The sequence below is a fragment of the Mustela nigripes genome, chromosome X (assembly GCF_022355385.1).
Source record: "Mustela nigripes isolate SB6536 chromosome X, MUSNIG.SB6536, whole genome shotgun sequence".
NCBI classification, from domain to species: Eukaryota; Metazoa; Chordata; class Mammalia; order Carnivora; family Mustelidae; genus Mustela; species Mustela nigripes.
Genome location: NC_081575.1, coordinates 99374804 through 99389465, shown reverse-complemented (window position 1 = coordinate 99389465; position 14662 = coordinate 99374804). Strand labels below are relative to the sequence as shown.

At 36.8% G+C, this 14662-nt stretch overlaps 1 protein-coding gene across 1 annotated transcript in view; it reads left to right on the top strand.

Moving 5' to 3' along the window:
• The window catches only part of LOC132007192 (interleukin-1 receptor accessory protein-like 1), a 494275-nt gene extending 480606 nt beyond the window's left edge, over window positions 1-13669 (top strand). The window contains exon 7 of the mRNA XM_059385285.1: window positions 13575-13669. Coding sequence (XP_059241268.1) covers window positions 13575-13669 — 95 coding nt within the window. The remainder of the gene's footprint in view (window positions 1-13574) is intronic.
• Window positions 13670-14662: the final 993 nt, after the last annotated feature.

Below are 14662 nucleotides of genomic sequence, written 5' to 3'. Positions count from 1 at the left end.
TATGTAAATATGTTATATATTATATAACATATAAAATATAATCATATAAAATATAAAATTTCATCCTTAGGTATATCTTTTAATAATATTGTTTTCTTAGAAACATTTTAGACTTTTTTTGCTCAGTTAATCAGGTCCAAGTTTCCTTATTTGTGAATTTGAAATTATTATTTTTCTTGCCTACATTTCAGGACTCTTTTGAAGACAAAATGAAATGATGCTTATGAAACAAATACACATTGATAAGGTTTGGGGTTTTTATTATTTTTAGCCAAAATTATGGGTATGTTTTATGCTTAGTGATATACCATGATTTTCTGAGATTCTATTTAATTATTCTCTTTGCCTGCTAGGGTAAAAGTTTAGATCTTAAATTATTTAAGATTGCTATTCTTCAACACTAAATAAAGTCATCATTCTGTTTACTGATTTCTGCAGTGCTCAGTGAACTGTGACATTTTATTAATTCTATGCAGTCTTTGATTAATGAGGAATATAGAAGTTCATTTCATCAAGTATTATATATATTGCTAGCATTGAATCAGTTTTGAGATAATTATTTTTGCTTTTTGGAAAAAACATAAAATGCAATAAGTTTTGGGGGACTGGGAATGATCAATATTTGGGGGGATCAGTCTAGAATTTCTAGTAAACATGGAAGTTTTTGTTGTTGTTGTTTTGTTTTGTTTTAAAGATTTTATTTATTTATTTTACAGAAAGAGAGAGCACAAGCAGGGGGAGTGGCAGGCAGAGGGAGAGGGAGAAGCAGGCTCCTTGCAGAGCAGGGTAAGCCCAGTATGGGACTCCATCCCAGGACTCTGAGATCATGACCTGAGCCGAAGGCAGTGGCTTAACCAACTGAGACACGTAGGTGCCCAAACATGGAAGTTTTAAGCACTATTTTTATTAATTTTTTTTTAGGAGAAAAATGATTCCAAATTTTCTTTTAAGTTTTTTAAGGGGAGGGAGATTTAAGTAAAGTAAAATATAAAGTATATATTTCTTTTGTCTCCTTTTATTTAATCATTTCCATAGCATGTAATACCTAGACTTGCCAAATCAACTATGTAATCATTTCTTCTATTTTTATCAATATATTATACAAAAACTAAGATAATATGAGAAAATACTAACTTGAGTGAATGAACATGACTTAAAAGTATATATATTTTGAAATATACATATATATTTCAATAAAGAATATATAAAGAAAATACAAGGTTCCAAGGAATGAAGCGATATAAAGTTAGCATATTAATTATTTTGTATTTTTTAATTTTAGTATAATTAACATACAGTGTTTTATTAGTTTCAGGTGTACAGTGTAATGATTCAACAATTCTATACATTTCTCAATGCTCATGATGACAAGTGTACTGTTAATCCTCTTCACTCATTTCACCTATCTCCTCACCCACCTCCCCTTTAGTAGCCATCAGTTTGTTCTCTATATTTTAGAGTCAGTTTTTTGGCTTATATTTTTTTTCCTTTGTTCATTTGTATTTTCTTAAATTCCATATGTGTGTGAAATCATACAGTATTTGTCTTTATCTGACTGAATTACTTCACTTAGTGTAAAACCTTCTAGGTCCATCCACATTGTGGCAAACAGCAAGATTTCAGTTTTTATGGCTGTGTGATAATTCATTATATATATAATAATATATGTAACTATATTTATGATTATATATATATATATAATATACATACCATATCTTCTTTATCCATTCATCTATAAGTGGGCACTCAGGTCACTTCCATAATTTGGCTATTGTAAACAATGCTGCAGAAAACATAGAGGTGCATCTATCTTTTCAAATTAGTGTTTTCATATTCATTGAGTAAATACCCACTGTAAATTCATTGAGTAAATATCCACTGGAATTACCGGATCCTCTGGCAATTCTATTTTTAACTTTTTGAGGACCCTCCATGGAGATTTCCACAGTTTACATCCCTACCAACAATGTATGAGCATTCCTTTTCCTCCATGTCTTTTCCAACACTTGTTGTTGCTTGTGATTTTGATTTTATCCATCCTGACAGGTGTGAGGTGGTATCTTGTTGTGGTTTTAATTTGCATTTCCCTGATGAGGGATGTCAAGCATCTTTTCATGTATCTTTTGGCCATTTGGATGTCTTCTTTGGAGAAATATGTGTTCGTGTCTTCTGGCCATTTTTAAATTGGTTTATTTGTGTTTGGGGGTGTTGGTTCTGTAAGTTCTTTACACATTTTGGATGATGACCCTTTATCAGATATACCATTTGCAAATATCTTCTCCCATTCTATAGGATGCTATTTAAGTTTGTTGATTGTTTGTATCACTATGCAGAAACTTTTTATTTTATGTAGTCCAATGACATATTTTTGCTTTTATTTCCCTTGCCTCAGGAGACAGATCTAGAAAAATATTGCTATGGCCAATGTCAGAGAGATTACTGCCTGTGCTCTCTTCTAGTATTTCGATACTTTCAGGTCTCTCATTTAGATCCTTAATCGATTTGGGGTTGATTTCTGTGTATGGTATAAGAAAGTGATCCAGTTTCATTCTCTTACATGGAGCAGTCCAGTTTTACCAACACCATTTGTTGAAGAGACTGTCTATCCTTTTCTCATTAGATAGTCTTTCCTGCTTTGTCAAAGATTAAATGACCATATAATCATAGGTTTATTTCTGGGCTGTCTATTCTATTCTATTGATCTAGATGTCTGTGTCTGTTCCATTATCATACTGTTTTGATTACTACTGCTCTGTAGCATATCTTGAAATCTGGGATTGTGATTCCTCCACTTCTGTTCTCTTTTTATTCTTTCAAGATAGTTTTGGCTATTCAGGGTCTTTAGTGGTTCCATACAAATTCTAGGATTTTATTAATAATAAATACTTTTAAAATAGGACAAGAAACCTTATATGTTGGAGAATAGTATCAAGATGAAAAATATTTTAATAGATTAAAATACAGAGTCAAAAAATAAAATTTGCCTTGTGACAAGTTTTCTCAAAAAAAAAAGGAGTTAAGTCTAATAGAGGAGGCATTTATCAGGTCTAAATAGGAAATTGTGCACTCAGCTTCAGTAACTCTGTTACATAAATGCAGAGTGAAATGTATTAATGTTTTTAGGAGCTAATTGATGGAGAGAGACCATATAAAAGTGAGCTTTGTCAATTTAAACATTTCATGGATATTTAGTCTGTATGGATAGAAGACATTTCCAGTCAACAGAGAGAGTATTCTTTGTGGATTCTGCACTGGCATGTTATGTTAAAATATGAGAGCCACTTATTTTAATTTTTTTATTATTTCAGTTAGCCACTATATTAGTTTTTGATATAGTGTTCAATGATTCATTAGTTGCACATATGTTGCGTATAAGATAAGTTGCATATAAGATTAGTTGCATATTCATCACAACATATGCCCTCCTTTAATAAACATCACCTGGCTACCCCATTCCCCGACCCCCCCTTCTCAAACCCTTATTTGTTTCCCAGAGTCCATAGTCTCTCATGGTTTGTCTCGCTCTCTGATTAACCATTTTTTTAAAAGAGTTTATTCATTTATGAGAGAGAGAGAGAGAGAGAGAGAGCATGAGCATGAGCAGGGCGAGGGGCTGAGGGAAAGGGAGAGAAAAAAATCTCAAGCAGACTCCCTGCTGAGCGGGGAGCCCAACACAGGGCTGGATCACATGACCGTGAGATCATGACCTGAGCGGAAATCATGAGTTGGACACTTAATCAGCTGGGCCCTCCCAGGTGCCCCCATCACCTGGGTACTTTTTAAAAATGCATATTCCTGCATCCCATTCCTGACCTACCTAATCAAAACCTCTGGGGGGGGGGGAGGTGGTCTGGCAAGCTGTGGTTTAACAAGCCCTCCAGGTGACTATAACTCATGCTCAATTTGAGAACCACTCATGTAGACTGCTGGTGTGAAGTAGAGTTAAGATGTGATTTGGAAAGCAATTTATGGTCACTGCACATCAGTAGAAATAAAAGCTACAGAGATCCCATGGCTTGTGGTGGCCCTGTGAATTATTGGCTAACTTATGTAATGTGTAACCTAGAGAGTGCTTAAAATAGCCAGTGTTGAAATTCTTGCTTTGGAAAAAAAAAATTATTGATAGTTTTTTTTTTTTTCTTTTAACTTCACTTCTACCATTTCAAATGTTAGAGCTGGGTGTAGTGGCATTCCAGCAACAAGGCTTATATATTTTGTTTCACAGATAATGAATTCTCTCCTCCTCTTAAAGAGTATTGGGTAATGTTCCAAAAAATAATTACAAGCCAGTTAGTAAATATATGCTGAGGCAGTAGAGTGCCAGATAGCAACAGCTATATGTCTGCCACTGCTGATTAATCATCTAGTGAACAGGCTTATTTTTTTAACTTAATATGGGATAGGGACTCCATTAAGAACAGAATCTACATCTCAGTTACTAAACTTCTCGCAATGTTTTCATTTTTGTAGGTGTGTATTTTCTTTTCTTTTGCTGTCTAATAGAATGACAGGGCTGCGCACTTTTAACAAATTGCTCCTTCACCTCCTATCTCCCTCTTCTATTCGGTAGGCTTGGCAGGTTATAAGAGATGATGGAAGTTTGGGGAAGTAAAAATCACAGCCAATTCAGTCTCATCTTCATATGACCCAAACAGCAAGTGATTATACTGTAACAGCTTATCACTTTGGACCTAAATTACAGCAAAGTGGTTTGTAAATCCTGTAACAAAGATAGAATAATCCATTTATGTAGGCATGTTTCTTAGAGTGTGCTTTGAATCTGAGCTGTAGCACATTTTAGATATTTTAGTATATTGGTTTGGAAGAATATAGTAATGATCTGCTGGGCTTTCTGATTTTTTTCTGTAATCATAATTGCTAAAGCTAGTTAGAGACCCATTTTAGGTTCAGAGTGCTTCATATTCAGGGATTATTTCTGTTTGAGGTCAAGGGAAATAGAATCACTGCCTCTGCAAATGGAAGAGTTGCCATTAAATCAATCTTGTTTTGTTGCTTATCTTCTTACAGTGTACTTCTGTCTGATAATCAGATTCTTGCCATGCCACTTGTGATCAGAACTGTTCTTCATTCATTAGGAGTCTAGAGCTCTGATTTGATTCTTAGTCTTGCCCTCTCTTTTCTTAAAAAATTATAGGAAATTTTTTCAATAATCTCCAATCTCACTATCTTCCCAGACATTGACTACCTGTCCACCCAAACAGGTATTAGATCATTTTAAGTACCACAATTTGATTCACACACATGTTGAGCCATTCTGCTTTGTGATCTAAAGGATTTATGTGAATATATTTTTGTTGTTGTTGTTGGCTATTATGTTAGAAAATAACTTGATCGTCAATGGTAGTGGTTGCTGTTGGTACTTCACCTAGGTGCTCTTAAGCTGCAAGACCACCCATTCTCCATGTGCTGGAAGTATTACGTTATAACTCATAGCTATTACCACCACCACCCTTCTCTGGAGAATTGCCTTAGGCCAGTGGTTCTCAAATGTAACTTGCTACTGAATCACACAGAAAACTTGTTAACACAGATGACTGAGCTCAGCTCCTAGAGTTTCTGATTGAGTAGGTCTGTGATGGGGCCTGAGAATTTGTATTTCTAACAAGTTCCCAATGATGCTGATGCTTTTGGTCTGGATAACAAACTTTGAGGGTAATTGATCTAGTCCAAATAGGAGCTTCTTTGGAGGCTATTTGTCTCATCCCCTCCTTCTCAGGGAAAACCATTCCCCTTCTCAGGGCAGGTGGAGATTTTTAGGTAGAAGATTTATTGGGGCATATTCTTGTACTCACCAATGAGGAAGTGAGGGAAGCATAATTGTGCACATGGAGAGGCTGGGTGAGGCATCAGGCTAACCCATGAGGAGTTCTAGACATGTCCAGAATTCGCCAGAAGCAGACTGCCCACTGGGGGGGTATAACTTTGGGAGAAGCAACTTTCTTTAGCTGAGGAATGCTCAAAGAGGGAACCAGCTATATGGTATCATTAGCCAGTTCTCTCAGCTTCTGGGGAAGTAGATTCCTCAGTCCTGTAGTAGAGACCAGGGCAGTGAACCACAGCATCCAGTACAGGGGACAGATGGATTCAAGGAAAGGCAGTCCTCTGCCATTTCAACCCAGGGCCATAGAAAGTAGGTTGTAGCTTGGAGAAAAAGTTTGTGGATCCAGCACGAAGAATACACACACACACACACACACACACACACACACACACCTCGGTTCCAGAAGACACGTGATCATGTCAGTAATAAATACTGGCTTCCCACCAGACAACCATCAGTCCTATTCTACCCAATAGTAATTTTAATTGAGTTTATTCTTAAGCACCAAATTTCTCAAATATCATAAGTGCTAAATGTAAGGTAAACCTGAGATTTCCTGATAACATATCCTGTAGACAGATTTGAAGGAGTTCCAAACCGTGTTGAAATGACTCTGAGGAGCAGTGCAGCAGGTAACAAATCTGCCAACAAGAAGCAATCTTTAGAATAAACATATGTGGGACCAGAGTTCAGAGGCTAAAGTCAATTTAATGAGAAAGCTGTTGCTATTATATTTTATGTGAATTAAATGTATTCCAAGTAGCCAAAGTCAGAGCCTCACAGTAAATGGTCTGGCTGGAGAGTTGAGCATTTGTTTTATGCTGCTCTCAGGGTCACCTAAAGATGAATGTGAATTACCTGGATTGAACAGAATTTTACCCAGTGTGTCCTAACATGTGGTGATACAATTCAAAAACCTAATTAAAGAGAACTGATTCGAAAGTAAAATTGTTTATTTTGTAGTACATCCATGACAAGCATTGAGATTTTTCATTGAGATAATAACAGCGTATGATTTTTAAGGAGGAATATAAAGTCTTCATGAATAAAGGGCAGCCTATTAATAAGTCTTCATAAAGTTAATTACACAATGTTAAGACAAAACAAGGAAGACTCAAGTAACCTCATACCTATCCAGAGTAAATGTTACAGAAATTCACAAGTTTCGTTTTCCATATTTAGTGCCAGAGATGCAGCCCAAGCATACACACACAAAGAAGTGAGATAGGTCTGCATCTCTCCTTGCATTAGCTGAAATCGGTCCTGATGGAATGGCCTCTGGCAATATTATGAATCAGCACGAAAGAATAGCAGACCTGGCCCCTAGAAACTATCTCCCCTCTGAAATGTGTGTATAAATTACCTCATGGCAAGGCCAGTGACATTCAAAGATCGAGAATGAGGTTAGAAAAATGGAAATGTTTTTCCACTTCACGGACAGTCTTTTGCCTGATGAACATTATGTAAACAATTTTCCAAAGAAAGAGTAACACCAAACTTCAGCAGCCAGATTATTGGAGAGCAACAAACTACTTTTGTGCCCCCTATGTTCTAGCTTAAGGGTCGGCACAATAACTGTTGAGCTACATCCGGCCTACCACTCATTTTTGCAAATAGAGTTTCATTGGAACACAGCTATGCTCATTTCTCATATGCTGTCTATGGCTGTTTTTGCACCACACTGGCAGAGTTGAGTAGTGCAATAGAGAATGGATGGTCCACAGAGCCTAAAATATTTACTATCAAGCCCTTTATGGGAAGAGGTTGCCGACCCCTACTCTAATCTGTTATAGTTCAGTGTTTTCCACATTTACTGGTGATAAGAATAACCTGGGGTACTTCTTAAACCTCCAGCTTCTTAGACCCCCTCCCCCCTGGAGATTCTGATTCATTGAGTCTGAATGAGACACACCAGTTTGTATCTTTAGCAAGTACTTGAACTTTTGAAAAACATGGGTTTAGTTATTTTACTCTCCCATTTTCTTACATACCATTTTTTTATGTTCACCAAGTCCATACACTTTTCTTTGAATTCTTCCTTATCTCCCTACATGAATGCAAGGTACAGACCAGTGTACTGTGTGACATTGTCCTGGGTGGGATTTGCCAGAAGCAGGGCGTCTGACATGAATTTGGGTGCATGTTGTTTATTGAGGGAGCATCTCAGGAGCAAAGAAGTTATGGAAGCAAGATAGTGTAGGAGCGAAAAGCCAAGCAAGGCTGTGGTCTCAGCTGGAGATGTACTTCAGTTCAATCCCACGGAGACCTCTGCAGCATGAATTGCACCACAGAGTTAATCCCACCTTGAGGCAAGAGTGGCTGGCCCTTTCTACACATTCCCCAGTTCCATTACTCCTTTGCATATAGGGGGTTCTTTAACAAGGAACAGCTGGAGCCATTAACAGCAGTAACTGAGGTAAAAGGATGTAAGGAGATGTATAGCATCTAGTACGTGAGTTAAACCCCCAAATGAATGAAATTTACGTAGATTTGGAACATGCCTTCCAGAAAGTCATATCTATGATGATCTTTAAAAGATAATTTACAATACATTTTTTAAATTAGTAAATCTTTGGAAGTAATAAGTACATTTGCTAGAAGTAAGATAGATCTCCAGGCTTCTATTGTTTTTGAAAAGGAAAAGGAAAACGTGTCAGAAAGAAGTGACTTTTCCGGTAAATAATCAGTTTTGTTGACCAGTGTCTTCAATCAGATATTTTGTAAGATCTTTTGGTTATGATTATTTCTGTTAGGAACATTGAATGCAACATTGCAGAGGCCCACTTTGAATAAGACTGCCATCAGGACATATTTTTCCTAGTCCCCACCATTTCATGGTAGATACACTAGCATCTTAGAAGAAACCTTTAAAGAGTCCAAAAAAAAAAAAAAAAAAAAAAAGGTACATTACAAGAATATAAAATGAAGTTCCACCTTCTGTAATTCTGATTTACTTTCCTAGGAATCTTAATAGGCAGCCCTACTCTCTAATCCTCCCAACCAGCAAGGTAGCCATCTTTTCTTCTGTCCTTACCCAAATTCACATGACCAGTCAGTGATAGAGCGCAAAGTTATAAAGAAAGGATTCCACAGACCTTATTAAAAAGCTGTCTCTCTTCTTTAACCCAAATTATTTGAATAAACCTAGAATTTACAAGCCTGCAATGAAGACTCTTGCAGACATTTTCAACTGCCTTCTTGAGTTTTGCAGCATAGCCTTTAAACTCTCAGAAGAAGTTCGTGGCGGGGAGGAAAAGGGAAACATAAAATGGTTAAGAGTTGTTTTCTCACTATGCTCAGACCAGTTCTGCCTCTCTCTCTGAAAGATGAACAAAGGAAAGATTTATGACCCCAGGAGAGGTTGTGTGACCTGTGCACCTCCCACGATCCTTTGTGCAGCTCTCCCCCTGTGAAGAGAGTGAAGGCAGCTCAGGCAATGAAGGTGGATAGAATTAGACCATTCTATAGACCTAGCAGAATCAAGTTAAAAAGAGCACCTAGAATCTTATCTCACTTTATTCTGTCTTCTGTCTCCTTGAGGCAAAGTTGGCTTAACCTTTTCTTGCAGTAAACACTGTGTGAAAGAAGAATATTTTCCCAGACAACTTAAGGACACTTTCAACAGCTTGTAAACAGGAAAACAGCTAATAAGACACGGCTACTCAGAGTAAGTCTGTGTTTTTGCAAGTTGGTAACACAAATAGAATTTTGATTTTACCTAATGTATTTTGGGGAAAGAAAGCAAAAATGTGATAGTCAGTGAAGAAAAGAGAGAACTGGCAGAGTCTACGGTTTGTCTAAACTTCTTATGTGAACTTGAGCTCCCAAACCAAACCCCAAATGATTTCAAAGTCAGTTTCCAATTTGCCATGTCTATTTCTTACAGTCCTCCAGAGGCTAGGGCCACGTGAGGCGTTCCTGAAATTGACCTTCACCAGGGGAGGGCTAGATAGAGGGACCAGTGAACCCCAGCAGGGGATGAAAACAGAGCACAAGGCCGGGGGTCAGCCTCTGGTTCACCTCCTCCACCAAGCTTTTACTTTTCTCTCTAGGTAGACTTAGGTGAATCTTTTCTTTCCATATAACTGTAATGCTTCTGCATACCTCTATTTTAGAACGTGGTACATGGTTATACCTTTTTTTTTTTATATATATAAACCTCCTTTTCAAATGTGCTACATTAGAAGCCCACCAAAAGCAGGTTTTATGTCACATTCATTTCTGTGTGTTGTGCTCCATGACTTCATTCATTCACTCCAAATTTGTTTATTGACTGCCTACTATGTGACAGTTATTATTTTAGGTGTTGCAGATAGGATAATGAATAAAGCAAGCCAAAATTATTTCCTTTAAGGGGCTTCCAATTTAGTGATAGAGATGATATATGGTAGATTCTATACAGAGAAGTACTGAAGTCTAAAACAGGCTAGAAAAGGAGACTTGAGTGTTTGGGGCAGAGTTGACACTTTAGATAGGGAGAGGGAAAGCCTCATAGAGAAGGTAACATTTGATTAACCACTGAAGGAACTGAAAGAAGTAGTCTGCAGATATTTGGAAGAAGAGAAGTCTAAGAAGGAGGATAAAGATGAAACCCTAGAAGTAGGAGCATGTGCTCTGTGATCAAGGAACAACAGAGAAGGTTTTTAGGTCCAGAGTAGAGTACACAAGGGAAAGAATAAAAGGAAATGAGGCCTGAAAGAAAGAACAGGGTGGGAGTGGAGATAATGTGTGGCCCTGGAAAGCTCAATAATAAGTTCTGCTTGGTCTTCAAATAAGATTAGAAGCCATTAGAGGATTTGAGCAAAAGAGTTATATGAACTTTCAGTTTTAACAGGGCCATGAATGTTTAATAAATTAATAAATTAACTACTTAATTTGTCCATCCAAGAACTTCCCAAAGAAGTCAGATATTTGATTGGAGTAATGTATCAGGTGAAGCCTTAGTGCCCATTCCTAGAAGCTGAGAGTTTAAGATCAAGACATGAGTCTCATGAAGTGGACAAGGAGAAGGCAGCCACAATTGATGAACGTGTGATAAGACCCAGTTTCCCTGAAAGTCTTCCATAATTCCTGATGCCATTATCATGTCAAATAATTGATTTCTTGGAGCAACAGCAACCCAGGTTCAGAATGTAGACAATTCATATATAGCAACAAGCTCAGTGAGAAAAATTAAGAATATGAATCCCTCTTGTCTCTCCAGCTCCCAAGACTGGGCAGCTATATCCTGACAAACTATAGTATAGGCTAGAGAGCTCTGCACAGTTTGGGACCTTTAAATACACTTGTTGATGTTATGCTGAGTCCTCTTTTCTTTAAATTGTCATTGAGTGTTTTCTTGGCCAACTCATAGCACAAAACCATTTAGTACACATTTAAACAAACAAACAAACAAACCTTATAAGCTTCCAGAAATGGTTACTGGTTAGAAAGAATTAAAGGAAGCCGAATGGCAATAATGGATACCCCCACCCCCATTACCATCACTACCACCACAAGAGAACTTCATGTTAAAGGAGTTTCAGTGAATCAAGAGATGAAGCCAGTTTAACCCCTAATCTATGTCTAATTTCACTCTTAAGACACAATACTAGTATCTTTAGTAGAAAATGTTGATTATAAAAGAAATCTCAATCTACAGTACAATTACAGGTAATCAGGAGCAATTTTACCATGAGAATATTGAGATGTGAAGAATGTCAAAACAGAGTTTACTTAAAAACAGGTCAAAGTGTAGAATTAAAAAATACCTTTGGAATAATAATACTTTAAAGGAATCTGTAATTAGAGTTCTTAGAATATTTATCTAAGATTTTAAAAAATCAATCTCTGTTTTAAGCCCAACTTTTATTTTTTTCAGGATGAGTGTTCTTTTTTTTTTCTTTTTGCATTTTTAAGGCCCATGTGGTCTTTTCCATTTTATATCTATATTTTTAAAATTGAATCACCTTCACCCATTTCATCTACCCACCCCAACTCTCCTTCTCTGGCACCCATCAATCTGTTCTTTTTTAATCTATGAGTTCAGTTTTGTTTTTTTTTTTCACATTCCACATGCAAGTGAGATCATATGGTATTGGTCTTTCTCTGTCTGACTTTTTCCACTCAGCATAATACTTTAAGGGTTCATCCATGTTGTAACAAATGGCAAGAGTTCCTTCCTTTTATAACTGAATTATGCATATATCAATCACATTTTCTTTACCTGTTCATCTGTCAGTGGACACTTAGGTTGTATCCATGTCTTGGTTATTGTAAATAATGCTGCAGTGAACATGTGGATGCAAGTATCTTTTTAAGATGGTGATTTCATTTCCTTCTGATAAAAGTTTTAATTTTTATACATTACAGTGATTAATGGTAGGATTGGCCATCAGTTTCTAGAAAGCCGTAGTGGTTTGAAATGAGACAATTCATGTTTCCCAGATAAATTAGTTACCAAGTGGGAAATAATGAAGTAAATAAGCTTCATTGTCATTATGTTGATGTTTCAGGTTGAGTCACACAGCAATGTAATATGTCTTTACTATTAATTAATGTGAAAATATTGACATGCTTGAATGACACCCTCCCTAGGATTGATAGGAGTTACAAATCAAACATGACTGCTTGTGCCCCCTGATTCTTTTCACTGTACCCTTGTTCAAATTTTCCTCTGACAGATGTCTCAGGGCCACTGACCACTCCCTCAGGAAATCTCTGAAGCTACATGTGTACCAGATATCAATAGAAATGAATTGAAGCTATTCTTCCAGCTCTCTAATTAGACTTTCCAGTCTAATTGCAGGAGATGAAATCAAGGGAGATCAAATTTACCCAGTTTCCCAGACTTTTAGAATCATTACAAAGCAATATACTGACAAGTACAAAACCAGCACACTCCTGAGAGTAAAACTGAACCTTCTTCTGCCTCATCAGTATGAGTATCATACAAGAATATCTTATCTACCTGCTTCACATGCTTGTCTACCCATTTTACAGAAGGGGATGTAGATAAAAATGCAGTAAGGCAGTCCATGTAATATTAATTATTCAGACTTTAGAGTGTGACCTCAGTTCAACTCCTGGCTCTATCGTGTCTTAATACTTCACCATTAAACCAATTTATTTAATTCCTTAAGCCTCCACTTCTTCTCAGAAAAATTAGAGATCCTACTGAATATGATTGTTTTGATGATAAATGAGATTATAAATGTATACAGGTTTGGTCCTAATACCTGGTACCTAGGAAAATGCCATGATGTTACATATTGCTATTTTTATCTTTTCTAATAGGCAACTTGTTTTAAAGTATGAGTATTGTTTATTTTTAAAGAATACAAACTTATTCAAAGTGAAATGAAATTCTCAAGAACTATTTTACTCAAAATTAATTTTGATGAAAATATTATATTGAAACTGAGGTAAATAGTTTATTGTAAATATATATATATATACATGTATGTGTGTGTACATATATATGTACACACAGACATGCAGACACACATATATACCATAACTATGTAGGATGTGCTGGAGACACAGCTAATTCCTTTGGTATAAGAAGTGCTGAAAAAGTGTTACTCCTTCATTTTATCATAAGTTGATTTGGTCCCCTTTATGAGCCCTCATCTGTTATATCCTAGAGAAAAACTAAATTCTCATTCTGGTTTAAGCTTATTATTTAGGGCACAATTTCTCATTGGTGAGAAGACTCATCTCGTTTAGCCTTCTCTACATTTGCCTGTTGCAGATAGGATGTTGTCAGATATATGGGGTAAAGGGGAGGCTTCTCCAAGCCTGTATGGTTGCAAGGATAATTTGGACATTATGTCCCTTAAGTTCTGAGACCACAGCCCTTTTATTCTATCCATTAATGAACTTATCAGCTAGCAGAACACAGTGTCATTCTACTAACTGGTTGAGTTGGAGTCCAGCATTGCTTTCTGGTTCACCTGGGTTCCCCTTAGATCGCAATGTCTCCAGCCCCCCGTGCTTCTGCTGTGGCTTCTGTGCAACCTTTTGGCAAGTGGTCCAGCAAGTGGTCCAGGCTTCTCCAATGGGCCAGCAAGTTCTGCCACCGTAGGCACACAACAAACCCTCGGACAGCATCCCACAAGAAGTCATTGTTCCTGTTGATCTGTGTGTGTGTGTGCGCGCGCACACACACACAAGTGTGTATATCCACCTTTATCCATATCTGTATCAATACACATTAGACTATGTCACAAAATTTATATGGCAAAGCTTGTTCCACTCCAGCTAGGGTAGGTTCTGAAATATTACAAAGTAGAGATTGTGTCTCACTCATTTTTGACCCTCTAGCACCTCACCAGATACTTGGAACAAATAGAAATAACCAGTATGTACTCTCTTTATGATTGGGAGATTTTCTTCATTCTCCCTGATGGCAAGTTTGTGACCACTAAGCATGCACATGGTATTGGTGTAAATGCACAGAATTCTGAAGCCACAGCACAAAAGGAAAAAAAAAAAAGCACTGATGAGTGTGTTTGGGTAATAATCCATTCCAGAAGTATTCTTGAAATAACTTTTGATCTAGCTTCTGAATTTATAATGTAAAATGACACTTGTCCTTAATCAATTCCTCTGGTCTCTGGAATTCTCCTAGTGATTCTGGAGCAAACTTCAAAGAACATAGTAAGACTAGCATGATCTCTTCTTTTTTTCCTCCAGCCATTTTTATGTAGCACTGAAGATAGAAGTGGTGCTTTACCCAGTACAACAAAGGGATCAAGACAATGATCTCAGATACTTATCAGGAAAAGCTTTTAAATATTGTTTTTTAGATCCTTAAAATAAGAAAGAAAGAAAGAAAGA